This window comes from Python bivittatus, unplaced genomic scaffold (genome assembly GCF_059951505.1).
Source record: "Python bivittatus isolate LINGU-HERP-01145 unplaced genomic scaffold, Pbiv_v1 ctg000020_np1212, whole genome shotgun sequence".
NCBI lineage: Eukaryota > Metazoa > Chordata > Lepidosauria > Squamata > Pythonidae > Python > Python bivittatus.
Genome location: NW_028277030.1, coordinates 65,317,187 through 65,338,805, shown reverse-complemented (window position 1 = coordinate 65,338,805; position 21,619 = coordinate 65,317,187). Strand labels below are relative to the sequence as shown.

The following is a 21,619-nucleotide window of genomic DNA, read 5'->3' as shown; positions in this document are numbered from 1 at the left end:
CTAGGACCTTGTTCCATTAATCTGGGGTTTATGGGGGAAAAAAAAGAGAATATTCTGAAGAAAGTAACATTCAGTGAAAACTTTGGTAATAGTTCTTTGTCTCACATAAGATTATGCATTCTGAACTGGAAATCGCAACTCTTGTTAAAGTCTGAATGAGGTTACATGTTATGGCAATGTGAATGTGCAGACTCAGTTCATCCATTTCTATTGTGAATTATTGAATATATGTTGCGTTCATAAGGCTATAGATGGGCAAGCTTTTGTGTCGGGTAGATCTACTTTGATCTTTACTACAACCTCAAGATCCACAAGTTGAAATCACATGCAAAGTTGGCTTCTGTATACTTAGAATTAAGAATAAGGGAAATATCTGACCCCATGCTCAGCCCCAGAAAGACATTTTAAGAGATACAATTACTTAATTTATTTCAGATATAAGTCCACTCCTGGCTGCCTGCAAGCTACCGTTGCTTCTTCAGCCTAACTTGTAACTTTGCTATAACTTGGGAAATACGAAATCTGTGCTCAGAGGTATATAATGTATCTTAGAACTGAATTAGTGGAATGACGTATAAATTATAATCTATCACCTGAAGAAAAGCCCTATTCAATTCATTTACTTTTGAGAGAACATCATTAATAGCATCACACATTTTTTAATTACAATTCCATGTTCCCATTGAATACTGGATACTCTTCTCCCATAGTGCTGTAGCTTATGTTTCCAGTTTCTTTTCAATGCATATATTAGGGTCCACTTCATACAATTTCTCAGTTTATTCATATGGGGCTTGGAATGAATTTATGGAATGGAATGAATTTAAGACTAGAGTGATGCTAATAGGAGTATCTGCAATTCAGATTATCTGATAACCAAAAAGGATTCTTACCTGGAACTTAATTAAGGAAAAAACAAGTGCCTCCCATTAAACATCAGAGAAATTGTTATTATGCATAAACATTATCACAATTTTCTCTGTGATTATTTTTCTTCTGAGAGTTGTCCTAGTTTCCAGATGGGTGTGTATGTTGCATGAGCTGAGTGCACATACTTGGACATCAGGGGCTTTAAGCATGCACCCCCAAAACAGAGTACACCTTTGGTCCACCTTTGCCCAGGAAATTCAGGGAGTTGCAGCCCCAGATGTGCCTACAGAGCACAGAAGGAAGGCTGCTAGTATGGTGCACCTGTTAGAGACTAAAGCAAAGGCCTTAGTTCAGTTTTTTTACATTTTCTGAACAGATGTGACTGTCTAGACCAATATTTCTCAACCTTGGCAACTTTAAGATGAGTGGACTTCAACTCCCAAAATTCTGGGAGTTGATGTCCACACATCTTAAGGTTGCTAAGGTTGAGAAACACTGGTCTAGACCTTTCTAATAAATGTGTGTGAAACCAAATGTAACAATGTTTCTAGTTCTTGGGGATTTTTACACTTGGGTAGACCCTTTGTGTACATAGAATATATATGACCTATTGATATATTTGTGCTGGATTGGAATGATTAATCTGAGTTGGTTCATGGCTGTGAAGTGTAAAGAAAAATGGTATAAATTTTAATATAAAAGAAACTACTCATGGCTGAACAATTTAACAGATATTTCATTGCACTGTGGATATCACAATATTGGCATACAGGCAGAATCAATTTGTTTTAGTGCCTCTTTGTAAATCTCTTCTCTCCCATAGCACATGGATGGTGCTTATATTTATGGAACTAATATGCAGAAAGACTATAGGGTTTACAGCTTTTAAGAAAATATCTGCTTTGTAATACTCTCAATCATATTTGCTGGAGCTTCTGCAAACACGCTGTCCTTTTTCATCCTTGGTAATTTATTATTTGTATTCCTTGGTTTAACTTTTTAAAAATTATTCTTTTGCTCATGCAGTGGGAAAGCTTAATGTGACAGCTACAAAAAGTAAGTAGTGTATATTGTATCTTCTTATTTGCTTGTGGATAGATAACCATAATCGTTCCATCTGAGATGGTCATGTGATTTGTGGGTAGACTGTTGTAGTGTCCAGAAGAACATCTGGTGCATTCAAATCAGCATGTGTGGGAAGAGTTAGGATGTGCCGACAGGGGATGGATAGCTTAATCCTCTGTCCTTTGGAGGGAAGTGCACAGGATTCCAAATCACAAGGAGGTTTCAAATGTCTGTTTCAAATGTCCTTCCCTGCAGATAATCAGGCTGCATGAATGGATGCAAGAGACAGGACAGAAATTAGTTAGTGTAATTCCCTTCTCCCTTTACATGTTGACAAGATGTGTGAGGCATTTCTCTGTAGGTTGGCAATAAATAACAACATATGTTAATATTAGTGATGCTGAAATTATGCAGAGTTAAAGAGAAAGACTGCATACTGGAATATTCCTGAACTACTTGTAACTCTTTTATTTTCCTTCTCTCATGCCTAATGTTTCTTGGCTATTTGTGGGAGAAGCTGCCAATTGTTATTCATGGTAGCAGCGAATCTTTTCTTTTGACTATGTTGTTACATACAATATTTTCATTTATTGAGTAAAACTTCAGTTTAAAACTTCACTGTGTGTTTCTTCACTGAAAAGTGAATTGATTGTGTGTCCATGAGTGCATGAAGAGACCAGAAGTTCCCCTTACCTACAGAACTTTAGCTGATTACATAAATGGATCTTAATCACATGCTATATATATTCAGACTCTGTAGAGATGAATAGAGACTATTTCGGCAGGGCTCCTGATCATGTGCATGAGCTTATGTTCATAAGGCTTATTTTAAAAAATCAACTGAATATGAGTAGATTAGGAAAACAGCTTATTCCCTCACTCCTGTCTCTTCCTTCTGGACACTCAATATAACCACATGTTGTATTAACTGCAATATAGATCAACGGAAGCATTTCTTCATCATCTCCTTCTCCATCACTATCTCTAAAATTATCCATCTCCATTTCTATCTCATTTCTATCATCAGTATCAGGATCTATTATTCAATCTGCGTCTGAAGGAATGTAACCGAGACACAAATTGATGAAGCTGAGGCAGAGGCTACTGGTATTCTCTATCAGGGGCATTAAATAGAGCTCCCTTGGACCTGGAGGAAGCCCCTCAGATAGGACCCCTCAGTGGGAAGGATCTTAGTAGCAGCAGGCCTGACTGTATGATCATTGACCCTCATTGCCTCAAAGTATCCTTGCTGCTAGACCCAGAAGGGATCTCTCTCCCTCCTCTTCAGAATACAGCCATGCATACATAAGACCCTTCCCTCAGAAGACCCCCACAAAATGCTTTGCTCTTAGACATATTTAGCAGGGCCACAAAGCTCTGGATGAACACTAAAGGGCAGCAAAGAGTTTTCTGTCTGCCTTGGCTGCCGCCACTCCCCCTCCCCTTGTCCCTTCAGGAGCACAAGAAAAGGAAGAGAGCATCCAGCAGCAATCAACATGGAAGTTGCCAGAGACTCCAATGGCTCCATTTCTTGTTCCTGCTACTGCAGCCACAGCAGTGTTAGCAGGTCTTCCCTCCCTCACTCTGCCTTCCTTCAGCACCATCAAGCAGCTGTTCAGTTGACAACTAGACATGGCAGCAAAGAGACAGAAGAAACCTGAGCCTTTAGCTTCCATCTAGTCACCAACGGAATTTAGCAGCTCAGATAGGGTAGCTGTAATCACCTTGTCTGGTTTGTTGAAGGTGTTGGCCAAGGAGTGGGCGGCAAGACGAAGCCTGGTGGGCTCTCCTTTACTAAATGTATAGCATTGTTCTTCATCCAGTCTTCTGTTTCGAAAATGTGCAGAGGGTGCTATTATTTGGAGGAATGCAACTTAATCTGAGGCTGGCCAAATACTTCATTTTATATATATAAAACACATTCTCTCCTATTTAAAAGGTATACTATAGTGTACCATAGACTTGTATAGCTGTAAAATTTGATGTATTGATTAACTAACATTAATCAATAACGTAGGGCATTATATCATCATATATAATAACATAGGGCATAATCTTCTTATATAATAATTATATAATAAGAAGATTCCATTAGTTATCAAAAATAAGTATCAACTTCAGATTTTTTTCCCCACAAATTTCTCTATATTCACTTGTGGGTTTTTGGTTTATTTGCTTGCTTGTTTTTTTTCTTTGTTTTTGGTATTCGGTTGTGCGTGCATTCCTTGGTAGTTTTTTTTTTTTAATTGGAAACATGTGGTCACATACTTTTCTCCATCGTACGAATATGTGTGGCTATTTTTCATAGGCATTCCCTGAAATGTAAACTATTATCATAATATTCTCAAAAAGATACATTTGGAGGTGCATATTTACTTTGGGTTCATCCATTTATTCGGTGGGTCCAAATGTGGTAATTCACTGAAGTTTCCTAATACTTTTTAAAGAAAGCCAATAAGAAACAGGATGGTAGGTATTATCTTCATAGCCAAACCTGTTATATTCAGGAATAAAAAGGATTTCCTGGCTACTGCCAAAATTTGGGAACTTATCTTCAGAACAGAATAAAAGAGCACATCTGAACTGTGAATCTGAGTTTGTAGAGGGAGTCTTACCTTGCCCAGCACAGAGTCATAGATTGCCAGGATCACCTCTTCCTTGTGTGGGTGAAGTTTAAATGTATTTGCCCTCATCCACTTCATTATGAATATCAGATATCCATATCAGATAATTGGATCCATTTGGATGAAAAAGAGAGACAGAGGGGGTTATCCCAAAATATAGAGATATCAAACCTTTAAACCCTGTGTAGTTTCCTAGTTTAGTTTAATATAGACATTAAATAGAGTGAGGGATGAGATAGAGGGACCACCTTCTGAAACCACTTTTCCAGGAACATGAAGAGTGATCGTAAAAAGTGTTTCTCAATTCTATCTCAGCCAAATGCTTGAGAAGATATAATGGCTGATGATACTGAAATCCAATGATACTGAAATTTGGCCTTTCAGCTCAAAAGAACAAAATAAACACATTCTTTTTGTCCAGTTACGATCACAGATGATCAAAGCAGTTCTGTCCCTAATGAGGTGGATATTAGGTTGAAGTGGATCAAATTATCCTGGGTCATTCAGAAATTCAATTATCCCTTCATTCAAATATCCATCAACTGCACTGCTGTTCCAGAATATGGCATTAATCTACTTAAAAAAAAAATAAATCTGAAGTTGTTTTTCCTAACATCCCCCCCCCCCCCTTCTGTATGAAGTCTTCTTCCTCCATTAAAATGAATAGGCTGTTGACTAGGCAACATTTTGCATTGTTTATTTTATGTTTAGATTTCAGGTATTTTATTTCTCCAAGTGCAGAAGTGGAAAGTAAAAAAGGGTTCTGTCATTTTGACTACTAATTCTTGAATAAAAATGCACTCTGAAATAATTTCCTTTTAAATTTATTCTTTAGAAGTGGAAAAAGGAAAAAAGGTGGTCCAAGAAAAGAAAGCTATTCCAGAAGTTAAAAGAAAAGGTAGAGTATTTATTATTTTAAAATATAGCAATTAATTTACTTTATCTTTAAAGGGCTCTGCTCTGCCTATTGTATTTAAATGAAATGAAGCCAATTCATTACCTTTTGATTTATGTCTTTGAAGGAGAAGGGAAAAAAGTAACTGCTGAGAAGAAACTGGTTCCTGAAATTAAAAAGAAAGGTAAGCTATTTGCATAAGGATTGCATTACTAAATTGCAGCTGAATTAAAGGTATAACATACCTGGTGGTTATGTGTAAAGCATCACAAATCAGAATCAGATAATCAAGTGGTCATAGAATCAGAACATACATGATGTACATAAGAGGAAAGTGAAACTTCAATTGCACAACCACAGCTGCCATTTTGACCTTTTTTGACCCACCTTTGTGGATGTCCTCGGAGCATATGGACACCCCCTGTAGAATATGGAAGTTGGATGCCAGGACATATACATATAAGTAAGAGGAAATCCCACTGAATTCAATCTTAATTGCTTTTGCTATAGTTTATGTATTTTATGGAATATTTTCTAAATTATTTTGTAGGGGATAACATTTTAAATGAAAGAATGGAGACATTCATTACCTAGCTCTGGATAGGCATGGATAAGGTTTGTCTGTCTGTAGTTATCTGGTATGGAAGTTGGTGATAATTATATGTATTGACCCATCTACAGTGATATCTTAAAATGAGAAATAAATTACAAATAATATAATGGAATGGAAGCTAGATGCCTGCTGACACAGAAAACTAATTATTGCTATTTTTGTTGTTGAATTTTATTGTAAAGGATGGGCAGAATGAGCTGAACCTCTTTTTCAGTGTATTAGCTACTTCTGTCCTTATGAGCCAAAACCATGTTTTTCATATTTCAGAAGTGGAAGAAGAAAGAAAGATAATCCATAAGAAGAAAGATGTTTCTGACATTCAGGCAAAAGGTATGCTTTTTGAATGTGATTTTGTTTTATTTTATCATTACCACCATAGTGTACAGTAAATATAAGGGATTCTTGTTTGCGTGGGTGATCTCATTGTGCATTACATTCCCCATTAGAAGTTTTGTAATCCATACAGATTATTGAATCCCACTGATGTCAGTGAGCATCTTCCAGGTACATAACATTATTTATTTTGGTCATTGACCAGCAAAATTTACAGTCAAAACTAAAATTAATACTATCTCATTGTGCCAATAGTCTAATCTACATACTATAAGAATAACTAAAATTGAAGGTGCTAGCACAAATATAAATGTATCATTGGCACATGATGCCAATGCCATTAAGATTATAAATACATAACCTATGAATGCAATGCTACATAAATCCATGTATTTGGTATACTATTATATACACACATACACACACACACACACACACACAAACACACACATATATATATCATTCTCCAAATATGTTCAAGTTTGGACTGACTTCAGTAGTTTAAAATAATGGCATAAATAATTATTTTATGGTATTCTTTCATATGCTTGGCTGAAGTATGTGATTTATTCTTCCAGCATAAAAAAAGTTTTTTTAAAATTAATTTTTAGGGAAAAAGGAGGGGAAAAAGAAAACTCCTGAGAGGACAACACTCTCTGTAGTTAAAAAAGCAGGTAGGAAATATATTCTGTTCTCTCTTCAGTGAAATCTGCTTATTATCTGGGTGTATCTTTTAGATTTTGAAGTTTACACTGGGTGGGTATGCAAATGCTGATTTTTAAAAAATGTTCTGAATTTAGTATTTTTCATGAAAATGATTTTTACCCCCAGATCTACATTGTGCCTGAACCTTCACTTTTAACTTGGTACTTTATTGTTTTTATGGTATTCACTATTACAAAATTATTACATCCTTGTATTTCTGGCATAAAGTTATTTCAACATTTTATCTATAAAATATAATAAGGTATTTTACTGGCAAATTTTATAGTAAAAATTAATGAGAATTAGCCAGGGATCTTACATGCACGAACAGTTTTTCAAATAAATTAAGTTTTGTAAAAGTGAAGTTTTTATAAACAACTATGACCATCATCACAAAAATACTTTTATGAGGTGTAATTGAGTTCATGGATTTATTGAACACTTGCTAGTCCAGATAGGTTTAATTCTGTTTAGCTGTGTGAACTTTCATCAACATTTTCACTGAAATTTGGCCATGTTACTGCTGGTTACCCAGGATGGTTCTAAGGCACATTTGGAACTTCATATGACCCACACATTGCCCACCTCTAGGGGCATCTGCAGGAAAAGTAAAAAAAGTCAAGATGGCAGCCATAACTACACAATCAAATCCCCATCCCTTTTCCCATGTGGTACAAATGCAACACATGCAGAAAAAGGGGACAGAGCTTCTGTTAAGCAGTTGTAGCTGTCATCTTCATGCCTTTGACTCCCTCTTGTGCTTAGACCTACCCACCCCTGTGTTAATTGCTGCAATGGATTCATTTACTGTATGTGTATGTGTATATACACTCACACAAGCCACATTAGAATTAGACCTGAGCCCCCAGAGTAGAAAGTACAACTGTAGTATAAGAATGAAGATGCACTGCACTCATTTTTTCAAAATCAGAAGACATTTTGCACATTTGGGAGTCAAGCTACCATCTTGTCCTTGCCTTTTTTTTTTTTTAATCTGCGCTCAGTCGTTACCGACTCTGCAGTGACTGCTTGGACGAGTCCTTGCAGTTTTCAAGGCAAGTGTTTCGGAAGTGGTTTGCCAGAGCCTCCTTCCTAGAGCAGAGCCCAGCTGGCGTGCGCAGGAGGCGGGGTTTCCGTTGCTTCGCACCCTTTTCGGGCGCGCGTGGTTTTTCGCGCTTACCAGCAACTGCTCCCGACTCCTTTTTGCAAGGCGCCGCCAGCATTTTTCCTCCCACCGGAGTGAGAGTACCCATTTATCTACTCACATGAGTTTTCAAACTGTTGGGTTGACAGGAACTGGGGAGGAAACAGGAGCTCACCCTGCTAACGCGAAGGCTGGACTCGAACCGCTGAAGCGTCGACCATTTCTGCCCAGCAACTTTCAGCGTCATTAAGCTGCTGCGCCACTTGAGATTAAATTCCACCAATCTCAATAGGCTTATTTCTGAATAAGCATACAGTGTGTAAGATTTCATTGGAACAGGAGGATCTTGCAACAGTAACCCATAACCTCATCACTATGCTTCTGGATTACTGCAATATGTTTTATGTGGGTTAGCCTTTGAACACCCTTTGCAAGCTCCTATTAATCCAGAATGCACTGGACTAGTTATTGGTTGGTGTTCATTGCCACAACTACATTACGTCTTCGCTGTGGGCCCTGCCCTGGCTTCCTATTAGTTGCTGGGTACAATTCAAAATGCTGTCCATACCTAAAAAGCTCTATGTGGCTTGGCACCGAGGCAATTGTAGGACTGCTTTTCCCAACCAGAACCAATCAGGTCCACTCAAATGTCCTTGGAGAAACTGCTGGTGATCCCCCATTTCTGTGAAGCATGTGGAGCAGAGACTTGTAGGTACTGCTTCTAAAGGCAGCACTACACTATGGAATAGTCTTTCATTAAGAAGACTGTTAAGACTTCCAAGAAATTAGCTTGTCTCACACAGGTTTAACTTGCAGACATTTTTGAAAACTAAGTTATCCTGGATGGCTTATGGAGAATGATAGGATGCCGAGGGTTGTTTGACTTTATGTTATGGTTCTATGGTTTTAACTGTTCAGTGTTAGTTTTACCATGGCATTTTAAGCTTGATGGTCTGCTTTGTGTTGCTCTTAATTTCTGTAAACCATTGAGAATCTGTGATTGTGGCACCTAAATCTGATAAAGAAACATATACATATTTAATGTGCCTGCGTAGTCTCCACATCTCCAGAGGCTTCTCCAGTCAATGTAAGTGGAGGAGAGAAACTGTTATGCATATCTCCATAATATGCCCAGATACACGTTTAAAACTGTTGTAAATGGAAAAGTCTATGTGTCCATTCTAGCTGAGCTCTCCTGGAATTTAGCTAGTGTTTACATGAGCCTCATTTTTTTCCTCAATTACAGTATGTTGATAGAAGGTCATGAACATTGAAGAAAGAGGATATGACTGAAAGTGAAATGACTTTTGTAGCATTATTTAAATGTCATATACAAATATTATAGTGTAATTTAAAACATCACGGCTACTAGACATATATAAAAATTGGTTTCTTCATATGAAATTCTTATTATTCTTATTATTCTTATTCTTATTATTTTAGGTCACTCTGGAAATAGAGAGCTTCAGTTATGACAAAATAATTCAGCTATTCTATTGTTACTGAGCCTATGGGTGCAATTTATAAGCAAATAAGCTAGCATGTTGATATATAAGCAATAATAATCTGCAGATTTAGACATGTATATCTGGATTTAATTTTCATTAGTGAAAGAAAGGAAACATTTATTTGCATGCAAAAAAAAAAACCTTATAACTCTAAGTTATCAGTTGTGATTCCCTCATTTATTTGAATTATATAATATTTGTATTTAATATTATATAAATACAATATTTGCAAACTTTCTTGCTATATCTTAACTTAATCTTTAAATGCATTAAAAACAAAAATGCCACTATAATAATTGCTTGTTCCTTCCTGGTTATTAAAAACCCAGATAAAAATATGAAAAACTGTAGCTGAAAGGACTTTCTCTAAACTTTACAGAATAGCTCAAAATGACTTGGTACCTACCACAGAGAGGACTGATCTTTAAATTTAATCCTCTTGTGTAATGTTATCGTCTGAATTCTACAATTGTCCTTATAGTTTTATATATTCTTTTCCTTAAATTTGGAAGCAACGTGGGATAGATTGCTTTTAGAGATTCTGCTTTGTAAAGATCAGTCCTATCTAAATGGATGTACAGGATAAGACTGGTTTGGACAGAAGATGTATTTATTTATTAAATTTATATAGTGGCCCATCTCACTTGCATGTGACTCTGGGCAGCATACACAATTGAAACAAAACTAAACAATCAATATAATTTATCTATTAAAGCTATTAAAAATGATATTAAGAAAAGGCAAGGGAGAATGCAATCAAACTTATACCAGCCATTTAATGGGTTTCACACTTCCATGGGATCTCCAGGCCCAGTGACAAAACCAAGTTTTGAGGACCTTCCAGAAGGCCAAAAGGATTGGGGCTAACCTCATCTTGGAGGGAATGATGTTCCAAAAGGTGGGTGCCATGCAGAAAAGTCTGTCCTCCTGGGTCCCACCAAACAAAGCTCCTTGGCTGATGGGACCCACAACATGCCTTTCCTGCTGGACCTGATGGGACAGGTAGATGTAATTGGGGTGAGGTGGTCCTTCAGATAATCTGGCCCCATGCCATGTAGGGCTCACAGCACCTTGAACTGTACCTAGAAGCAACTGGTAACCAATGCAGCTCGTGGAACAGAGGTATAACACACGTAACTGCCCAAGCTGCTGCATTTTGCACCAGCTGAAGCTTCCAGATACTCTTCAAGGACAGCCCCATGTAGAGCATTTTACAGTAGTCCATCTGGGAGGTGATTAGGGCATGAGTGACTGAGAGTAGAGCCTCCTGATCCAGGAAAAGATGCAACTGGCACACAACACAAAGCTGTGCAAAGGCCTCCTGGCCATGGCTGCCACCTGCTCTTTGAGCAGGAGTCATGAGTCCAGAAGGACCCCCAGATTGTGCACCAGGTCTGTCTGGGGCAGTGCTACCCCATCCAGCACCAAAGATGGTAAATCCTCAGATACTGTAATGGAATGTGAGAATGACTTTGGAAGACGGGGTAAGAGATGTTGCCTCAGGAATGATCAGATAAAAGGGGGGAGAAGCCTGCAACTGAGTAATGGGCAGAGAAAGAAAATTAGAAAAGGATCTGCCCTAACTGATTAGGCAGTAAAAAGGAACAGCAGGGGATCTGTATTTTCAGACTTGCAAGATTCTGTTAATGTAGCCTAACAATAAAATAGAAGTAGCTCATCTGGTTGTGTTTCCTGTCCGGTTTACCTGGGAGAGCTGACAGATATGGAAGGCCCCCAAATCCAAAACCACTCCGTCTTCCCAGGGCTCAGCTGAAGCCTGTTCTTCCCCATCCAGACCCCCATAGTCTCCAGGCACCGAAAAAGAACACCAACAGCATCACTTAGCTCACGAGGGGCAGAGATGTATAGCTGGGTGTCATGAGCATACTGATCATAATGATTTCACCCAGTGGCTTCATGTAGACGTTTAATAGGAGCAGAGAGAGCACCAAGCCCTATAGAATCCCACACAGTAGAGCCTGAGAGCTGGACCTCTCACTCCCAATCAACACCGACTAGAACCAGGGCTACTGGATGGCTATCTGTGGATAAAATAAGGGTGGAGAAGTATTGATTCTTTGCCACCCTTACCACCACTAATAGCAGCTTTAACCTGTGTTCCATCAAAAACCTGTGTTTTTTGTTCTTCACCAGTGGTGCTCCAGATGTCTCTGAACCCATTTCATCTCCTTCAACTTTTTGGTGAACCATAGAGAGTGATGGGATTCATGGGTAGGGAGAGGTTGCATGGGCACTATCCAATCCAAGGCCTCAGTCACCCTCCTGTTCCAGGCAACAATCAAAGCCTCAGCAGGACCGTGCAGCAGATAATCAGGAATAACCCCCAGTTTCCCCAGGAACCCATTAAGGTCCATCAGTCGCTGGGGGAGGACCAATCAAATATGCCCCACCTCTCTGCAGTAAGAGGCAGTACCTGAGAATCTCATGGCCATCCAGGAGTGATCTGACTGTGACACAACCACAGAGAGTGTGTGGGAGATCAAGGCTATTGGGAAGGAGGGGGTGGATTCCAGGAGAGAGGAGGAGGCAAGAGGCAGCTGAGTCCACAACAGAAGCATGGGAAATGAAAGAGGTTCAGGATAGCCACTCCCTAGAGCCTTACGGGGTATATCCACTAGTTGCTGTAGTATAGATTTAGTTTGGCAAGATTCTGTCTATAAGATGCAAGCTAATAACGGGACTGGATTGGACTGGACTGTTTCATTGTTGTTCTTGGGCTGGACCTAACAGAGTGTCCCCAATTCCAGATCACGTTGTTACTGCTCTGACAAGAAAACCAGATCAGGTGTGTGATCATTGTCCTGTGTTGGGCCCTGGATGACCTGGGATAGGCGCATGGTTGTCATGGTGTCCATGAATTCCCAATCTACCTCAGTCCCATCCCTAGAGAAGACAGATTCAAGTCTCCTGGGACCAAAAGCCTGGGAAACTCCACTGCCAACCCCGAGACAGAGTCAAGGAGCTCAGGTAGGGAGGTTGCTACACAACAGGGAGGCTGATACAGTATCAACAGTCCCAACTGATCCCTAGAGCCCAACTTAATGAACAGGATCTCACAACTTAATGAATAGGATCACACAATTTAATGAACAGAGTCTCACAACCAGCAACTTGTGGAGCAGTGCCCCTAACAGGGTCTTTAATGCTGTCCATCAACACTGTCCTTGGACAAAATAACAAGCCAGACAGAAGTTTCTCACTAGGATGGAAGTTGCTGTATATTTATTAAAATGATAATAATTCTAAATTTGTATTCATACGTATAGCTTGCTACATGCAAATTGTCAGTATGAGCACTGTGATTCTTTTGTCCTCATTTTGCACATCTATTTTCTTTTCTTCAGTATGGTGTGCCAGGTAGCAGCAGATTCTGACTTTGGGAATTCTTGCAGAATTCTTTGATGATGTTGAAGATATTGGGGAACCACAGAGTGAGATGCTTAGTTCAATGTTTTGTTTTGTTTTTTATCTGCGCTCAGTCGTTACCGACTCTGCAGTGACTGCTTGGACGAGTCCTTTGCAGTTTTCAAGGCAAGGTGTTTCGGAAGTGGTTTGCCAGAGCCTCCTTCCTAGAGCAGAGCCCAGCTGGCGAGCGCAGGAGGCGGCGTTTCCGTTGCTTCGTGCCGTTTTCGGGCGCGCGCGGTTTTTCACGCTTACTGGCAACTGCTCCCGACTCCTTTTTGCAAGGCACCGCCAGCATTTTTCCTCCCACTGGAGTGAGAGTCCCCATTTATCTACTCACGTGAGTTTTCGAACTGTTGGGTTGACAGGAACTGGGGAGGAAACAGGAGCTCACCCTGCTAACGCGAAGGCTGGACTCGAACCGCTGAAGCGTTGACCATTTCTGGCCAGCAACTTTCAGCATCATTAAGCTGCTGCACCACCGCGTCCCCTTAGTTCAATGTACTTCATACTAAAATATGTTTTTTTAAAAAAGATTTTATTCTTCTATGCTTCCACTCTTGTCCACTTCAGCACATCTTCTGCCTTTCAAGATTTAAAGGGATGGTTTTTGTATAGGTCAAGCCATATCAAACATCTAAATAATACACTTTTATATTCATTATGGTTACAAGGGTAGAAAATCTTTTACTTTTATTTATTGGTTAGATACAGTATATCCCATCTTTTCTCCAGAAATCAAAGTGCCATATAGCAAGGTTTCAAGGGCACCATTCCTATTCTGATGGGGCCAAAGATAAAATTGATAGAGCCCCCCCCCTCATAAAAACACTTCCAAACTAAAGATATTAATTTCCTACACTTTTCCACTGCACACCTAGGTCAATTCTACCCAAGGCATTTACATAACTCCCAGATGCATAGTAACAGATGACTTGAGCCTTCCTTTCTTCTCTTTTGCATGGTGTGGAGATCATGAGACTTTTGTTGCTGCAGGAAATGCATCAACTTCAGGTAGGACAGAGGAAAATTTGCCCAGTTAAACAATGAATTGCAGAGGAAAGCAAAAACAGTTATATAAGCAATGCAATGAAACTAAGGATAACAATTAAATTAGAAGGACAAAGAAAATTTGAAATTTAAATTTAAGAAAATTACAGAAATGATGGGAAACATTATGCAAAGATGGGCATGATAAAAGGCAAAGAAAGCAAAGATCTACTGGAGAAACACAGTAAACGGAAGATAGGGCATGAATATACCTAAGAACTGTACAAAAATGATCCCAAAAATGATCCCAGAATTAATTATATGCATGAAGGTTTGATCACTGGACTACAGCCAGAGATTCTGGAAAGTGAGGTTAATGGGTCCTAGAAAACATTGCTTCATGAAAGCTGCAGGAATTGATGAAATACCAGCAGAACTGTTTAAAATCTTAGATGATGCCACCATTAAAGTGCTTCATGTGGTTTGGAAGTAGCTGCAGAAAGCGTAGCAATGGCCTAGGAACGGAAAAGATCAATATGAAAAAGGGCAGTGCTAAGAAATGTTCAAACTACTGAACAGTTGCACTTATCTCACATGCCAGTAAGATAATCCTCAAGATGCTGCAATCCAGAATTGAACAGCACATGGAATGAGAACTGCCAGAAGTACAAGCTGCATTTAAAAGAAGCAGGGTCACCCAAGATCACATTGGTAGCTTCTGATGAATAATGGAAGAGGCAAAGGAATTCCAAAAAGGCATCTATGTTAGCTTTGCTGATTATTCAAAGGCTTTTATGACTGTAGATCACACACACACACAAATTGTGGACAGCCCTTAAAAATGTGGATATGCTAGGCTACCTCGTCTGCCTCTTGAATAATTTATACGATCACCAGAAAGCAACATTTGGAATGGAGCACTTAAATAGTTCAAAATTAGGAAAGGAATGTGCCAAGGCTATATAGATCCCTTTATTATATACAGAATTTATCATGAGAAAGACTGCCCTAAAAGAAACAGAAATTGGAATCACATTTGCTGGAAGGAATGTCAGCAACCTCAGACTTTGATGCCTGGAAGCAAGAGGAGATAAGCAAGGAGGAGATAAGGAATATCTTGTTGAAAGATACTGCACAACCTGGTTTGCCACTCAATATGTAAAAAACAAAGATTATGTCAACAAGCAAAGCCAGTCAAATGCAAGTAGATGGAGATGAAACTGAAGTGGTAACAGACTTGCTCTTCTTCAGCTCAGAAATTCATGGGGATGATGATTATAGCTATGAATGAAAGAAATTTTAGTAGAAAGACTATGACAGATCTAGACAAAATATTAAAATGCAGAGAAATCACATTGACAACAAATGTACAGATTGTCAAGGCCAAGGTTTTCCCAGTTGAAACATATGGTTGTAAAAGCTGGACCATCAGAAAAACTGAATTAATTAAAATGATGCCTCTGAGTTGTGGTGCTGGAAAATATTCTTGAGAATATCTTGGACCATAAGAACAAACAATTTGGTAGCAGATGCAATAAAACCAGGCTGCTCCTGAGAAACTCAGCTGTACCTTCAATATTTTGGGAAAGAAGAAACACAAGAGGAAATGCTGACAGACAGCCCTAGAGAAACTATATCCATGAGGACACAGGAAGTCAGAAGTGATTGCAAAACTTAAGATTCAGTGTGGCTTATTCCTGAGTAATCTTATCTAAGATTGTAACCTTCTTATATAAAATTAAACAATAGACAGTAACAGAGCATTCTACATTTTGGGAGCAGGGGCAGGGGGAATGCAAAACCCTGTATGAAAACACTTTTTTGTGTGCAGAATATTTCAATTAATTGCTGTTTGCAGAGTGCAATCCTGTATGCATGCCTCTTCAGATGTGAGCCCAGTTGGGTTCAGTAATTTTTTTTCCCCAGGGAGGAAGGAAGTAGGATTGTAGATTTCTTAAACAGAATTAAACACAGCCAGAACCAGACAGCTGTGACTGTATTTGAAATTTTGAAGCAGCATTAAAAAAAAAAAAATACAAAATTTATTTCACTTCTTCCTTCCTCCTCTGACCAAAAACATACAATAAACAAAATATCATCAGGAAAAAAACCAGACTCATTTTGATTTGTGTCTCATGTTGCAGGCATCAGAGTTTTCTGAAAGAGAGGCTTATTCACAAATCTCTCTGCTTCTAACCATAGTACACGCAAAGAATAAATTCCTGAGGTCCAGGATGCAAAGAGAATAGCCAGCTCTAAACTTCATTTGGGAGGCAATTGGCTAAGATTGTTAATTTAGCATTACAGTATTTGTTTACTTACTTACAAGGCTTGTAAACTGCTCCCACTGAAGCCGACTCTGAATGACTTACAATTCCCCATATTCATGCATTCAGATTAAAATTAAAAGTAAACATAACACTATAATAACCCTAGGAGAAATTAATAGTAAAAAAGAATAAATGTAAAAACAAAACAATGGAGAAATTTCCATCCCCCCCCCCCAAAACAAATGTGAATACAACACTTAGTGGACCGACAATTAAAACATCATTCCTCACCAGAATGGAGCAGTTATATGAGGGAGATGACTGAGTCTTGATAAAATGAGCACCAAATCAGCACCCCCAGAAGAAGCTCCAGTGGTGGCTGTGACTTGAAAAAAACAGTATAAAGCAGTTCAGAGACAGTGGGTTTTATTTTTCCAGACACTCTCAATCAGTCTGGTGGAAAATCAGTTGCTTTTGAACTCGCCTCCTCCCCCGAAAAAGGACAAAACGTTAGTGAAATTCTTGCAAGTTGGATGTGATAACCTTGTTCTTACTTAAATTATAAGGGTGGGTTGGGGTGAAGAACACAGTCATGGCTTCAGGAACCATTTCTCCATAGCTTCCTAAATTTTAGCTAGGTTCCAAGATAAGACATTATGAAGATGGGGATGCACTGGCAATGTCAAAGACGCTACAGAGCTATGAAGAGATGAATAACCAGGAAAAAAAATACTGCAACAATAAAATAATCTTTAAAACTTTAAAAGAAACATTACCTAAATCATAGTGAGAATGAAGTACTGAAATAGACATTTCTCCTCCAGGATAAATACGTTTTCAGGAAAGTGGAGTGTAAATTATAGAATTATCCAACCCTATTAAGTTAGGGCAACTATACCAGGGCATCAAGAATCTGGATGAACCCTAGAAATCTTTTAACCTTTGGCTGCCATCTCGTGGTTGGTTAGAGTTTTGCACCCCAGGTATGGTAGTCTATGGTAAACGTTGTTTTAGGCCTAAGAAATATAAGATTCAAGAGATGGCAAGTGGATGAATTGATTGGCTTGGGAGTTTTTCAATTCCACCTTCTCAATAAAGAAAAAAAAAATTCTCAGCTAACCATATATTTTCTCTAACAATGTTTCAGTCAGAGAAAATAAGGCATTCAGAGGGAGCGTAGCAACTCACCTTTGTACAAACTGAAAGAAGAAATTGATATATCTAGTTTTTTCCCCCTCTATCCTTTGACCCATCCCAGAACAATTCCAATTGACTGAAAAAGTCTGCCATGTTTGGATCAGAACTGGGGGGGGGGGGGGGACGACACTTTGCTAGAGGCTGCTTCTCTCTCAATAATTGAAATCCCACCTATTGAAAAGTATGTTGGGGAGTTATAAAATTGACATCCTAACCTGCATTCATCAAACTGCTTACTTCATAATGGCTTCTCAGAATGGGATTATGGCATTAGGGAGTAATTCAAAAGTCACTTATCAGTCTCTTGATTCCAGCAGGAGCATGAGCAGTGAATCATCCCCTCAGGTTGCCTTTCTAAATGCAAGTTTGCAGAAATAAATAGTAATGCCAATGTTTTCCCTGGAACTTGGTATCAATAGTATACTGGGAATAATAAAAATGCGTAGTACCAAGAAGATGCAAAGCCCCGTAAATAGTAAGGGTTTTTAACAAATATTTGGCTTGAGAGCATGGGTTTTGGCAAATTAAAACTTGATGGGACTGTGTGAGTGGGGGCAGGGATTCCATTCAGTCACCCTAGAGTTGCTTAACATTCAAAAGGTGGTTGTTTTTTTCACACTGCCTGTGAAAATCTGATTTGCTTGTAATAACATGAACTTCTATAGTTAATTAGGTGGAGGAGTGAAGCATTAGTTTATGCTTGATAGGGCATACAGCCTTTTGCTCCATATAAGCCCTTGGAAAATGTACTTTTCAAAATCTGAAAAGCATTCTAGGAATCGATCACTACAATCAATATCCTGCAATTTATTTTATCATTTTCATTATTCATTAAAATTGTCATGACCTGCCTTTCAGCTCTAAATGAACCCCGGAATGGTGTGGAAAAAGAGAAAAGGACATGATTTTACAAGAGCCCCTGGATTTCTCCCTCCATGTTTGGAAACAGGGCTCTGCCTTTGGAGGATAAATCCAACATTAGACCTTTTGATTAACCTCCCTGCTAAGCTTCTTCAGCTGGCTCATTCCCTGGCAGGACCTTGGAAATATTGGAGCGCTCTGAGATCAGATGCCTCTGCTAAACTTTATATTCTGTCCTACAGATTACGCATCCCTATAAAAGGATACAGAAGCTCTATTTGGGTGACATCCTCAGGCAATTGCAATCACATGAGGGCAAGAGCAAGACTGTGGCTGGCTCCACCTCCTCTGTTGCATCGAAGTGTTGGAGAGAGAAGGTCTAATCAGGGAGACTAGTTTATGCATGGAGGTTCTCTGCACGCTTTAGAACCTTAATTGCTCAGGATTCCGATTCAGATGGGAAAAACCCAGTTTGGATTTTCCCCCTCCACACATGGAAAGCGATGGGATCAGGTGGCAGGGAAGTCATTGTATGTGTGAGAAAGTGCATGAATATTATTAGAAGTTTTGGAATGTTCCACTTGGACTGTTATATGAACCATAGTCAAATGACATATGTTTTTGTTTTTACAACTTGTTCCTAAAAGCTGATGAGTTATTCTTCAAATAGGTCTGTCCAAACAGAGAATTCAAGCCAATCCTGCAGACACAGTTTTTAAAAATGTAGCATTAAAAATGGTAGCCACCTATGCTGCAGATACTTGCCATTTCATATATATTTCAAATAGATGCTCTCTTTTTTATTGTTGACTAGATAACATTTTTCAAGCTGACAATAATTGCCATGTCTGCCCATCAGATAAGTGCAGTATATAATTAAATTACTAATTAATGTGTATTCACAATAACAAGGTATAGTGGGTTATATTTTCATTTACCTGAAAAAAACATTTGGCTTCTGCCAGATACATTATTGGCTTTTATTTGCAGCATTTGGTTGCAAAAAAGAAAAAAGAAGTCTATGAGCACAAAAGTATAAACACTGCTTCTGACAATATCTCTACCTTAGAATCTCATTAAAACTCCTTCAGTTCTGTTCTCATTTTTATGCATGTCGCTTATGAGTGCAACATTGCTAAATTATTATTTAACTACAGCCATATTTTTCTTTCCACTTTGTACATCATTTTGAAATTGGAAGGGGTTTGTGTGTGTGCGTGTGTGTAGTAAGATGACAAAGGCTTTAGCTATCACACTTTATGTGACCAAGAAGTAGAACCTGGGAGGCAATTAGACATATAGAAAATTTGTTCTTTCCTGCCTGAAGTCACTCATTGGAGAAAACCAGTTTATCCTTTGTCCCAGTGAAATTTTTCCACATTTCTGATGGTTTCATATACCTTTCTATGGGAAAAATGAAGTGGCATTGAATTTATAGGATTAGGAATAGGAACAGGAACCGTAATAGTAATATCTTGCCATCAGTGAAGTGTGAGTAGTAATACTTGGCAGCCAGTAAACACTTATCTTAGAATAATATAGGGAACGTAGTAGGTTGCCTGCTCCTGAGAGGTTTGTAATTGAAAATACTAAATGGAAGACTTATATAGAGAGATAAAGACAAGTTATAAAGGAAAGAATGTGAGCAAATGCCATTTCTATTCCAAACAGAACATTGTAGCTACAGTTGGGAATGGCAATAAACAGATTTGTCTGCCAAAATCCAACAGAGCAGGCTGGGGTTGCCAGGGGCTTAGGTGGGATGCTGACGAGCTGGGGTTTGCGTACCTCCCATTGATATATTAAGGGAGAGCCGCCAACACATAGGAAAGGCTATGCCGTGATGTATTCCTTATTTCGGTAGGATCTTATGCATTTCTGATCTGTGGCATTTCAATTTCTAAATCAACATGTATATTGGAGTTATTTTAAAATGCTTCTTTTTAATGCTAAATTTATGTTATTCATGCTATTTATGTCATTCCTGAATAAATTGTTTAAAAGGTTTTAATTATTGCAGGATATTCAAAACATGTTACCAAATCCATCTGCACAATTCTTTTCATTTCCCATCCTTGGACATACATATAATCCAGGAACAATCAACAGGAAGTTTACATGTAAGGCTTCATGAAGAACAGCAAATCAATGCATGGAGTTTGGAGATGAGCCATGGGCATAATACCCCTCCCCACATAACACAGATCCTTTGACACTATATGTTAATTGAGTTACCTCCACAGAGTTTAAAGAGATGCAAAGATGATTAGCTGAGTGTGATCAATCAGATGTGCACAGCCCTAAATCTTCACACCTTTTTTTGCAGTTTATAGTTTGACAGAAACACTTCTTTGCAAAAATGATTAAAAATGAGATAGAAGTCATGGAGCTCATTTCCATCATGGAAAGTTTAGTTAGGCTATATTTCCCACAGTCATTATGGAGTAATTCTCAGAATGGCAAACTTGTGGCTTCACTCCAGAGTACCTTCCATACCTGTGCCATAGATCTTCTAGCCACCCCCTCATCCAGAAAGCAAATTTCAGAACACTCCAAATAGATTGTATGACAGAAAGCTACAACTGTTATTTCTTTTACTTATCATAGCACAAACAGAATCAGAGCAGGTAAAACAGAACATTGAGTTGGGAATGCTCCCTTCAAGTGGCTCCAAAGAAAAAACAAAAAAGAATAGCTGGATCTCTTTGTGGACTTTCTTTACCTGAATGTTTCCCTTGCCAGAATCTCTCTTTGATATCTATTGCATGATATCACCAAGCAAAAGAAAGTAATTCCAGAAGAGTGCAGTGAGACAAGTCATGGTTAAGAATTAGTCCAAGATATAAACATAGGGATGCATTGACCCTGAAAACTAAAGCTGGACAGTTAAAAAGCAAGACAAGTATAGAGTGAGTTGGGCAGGGCATTGAAAAAGAAGATGAAGAAAGGGCAAGAAATAGATGCATCAATGTGTGAATGGAGGGAAGGGGAAGAACAGGGCAGAACAGAAGTTGTCACAAGCTGGCTTTGAATGGAAGGCTGGTATCTATGCACCAAAAATGTATAAAGTGAAAGATACAAGTACAGGTACACACCCACCTATTTCCAAGATAGATGGTAG

At 38.7% G+C, this 21,619-nt stretch overlaps 1 protein-coding gene across 38 annotated transcripts in view; it reads left to right on the top strand.

Moving 5' to 3' along the window:
• Positions 1 to 21,619, top strand: part of TRDN (triadin) — a 241,826-nt gene that overhangs the window by 102,772 nt on the left and 117,435 nt on the right. For 36 of the 38 annotated variants that reach the window (XM_088140165.1, XM_088140090.1, XM_088140105.1 and 33 more), the window contains 5 exons: positions 1,897 to 1,926; positions 5,395 to 5,457; positions 5,582 to 5,638; positions 6,335 to 6,397; positions 7,012 to 7,074. In XM_088140165.1, coding sequence (XP_087996291.1) covers positions 1,897 to 1,926; positions 5,395 to 5,457; positions 5,582 to 5,638; positions 6,335 to 6,397; positions 7,012 to 7,074 — 276 coding nt within the window. The remainder of the gene's footprint in view (positions 1 to 1,896; positions 1,927 to 5,394; positions 5,458 to 5,581; positions 5,639 to 6,334; positions 6,398 to 7,011; positions 7,075 to 21,619) is intronic. The other 2 variants (XM_088140069.1, XM_088140157.1) reach the window with 1 other exon arrangement.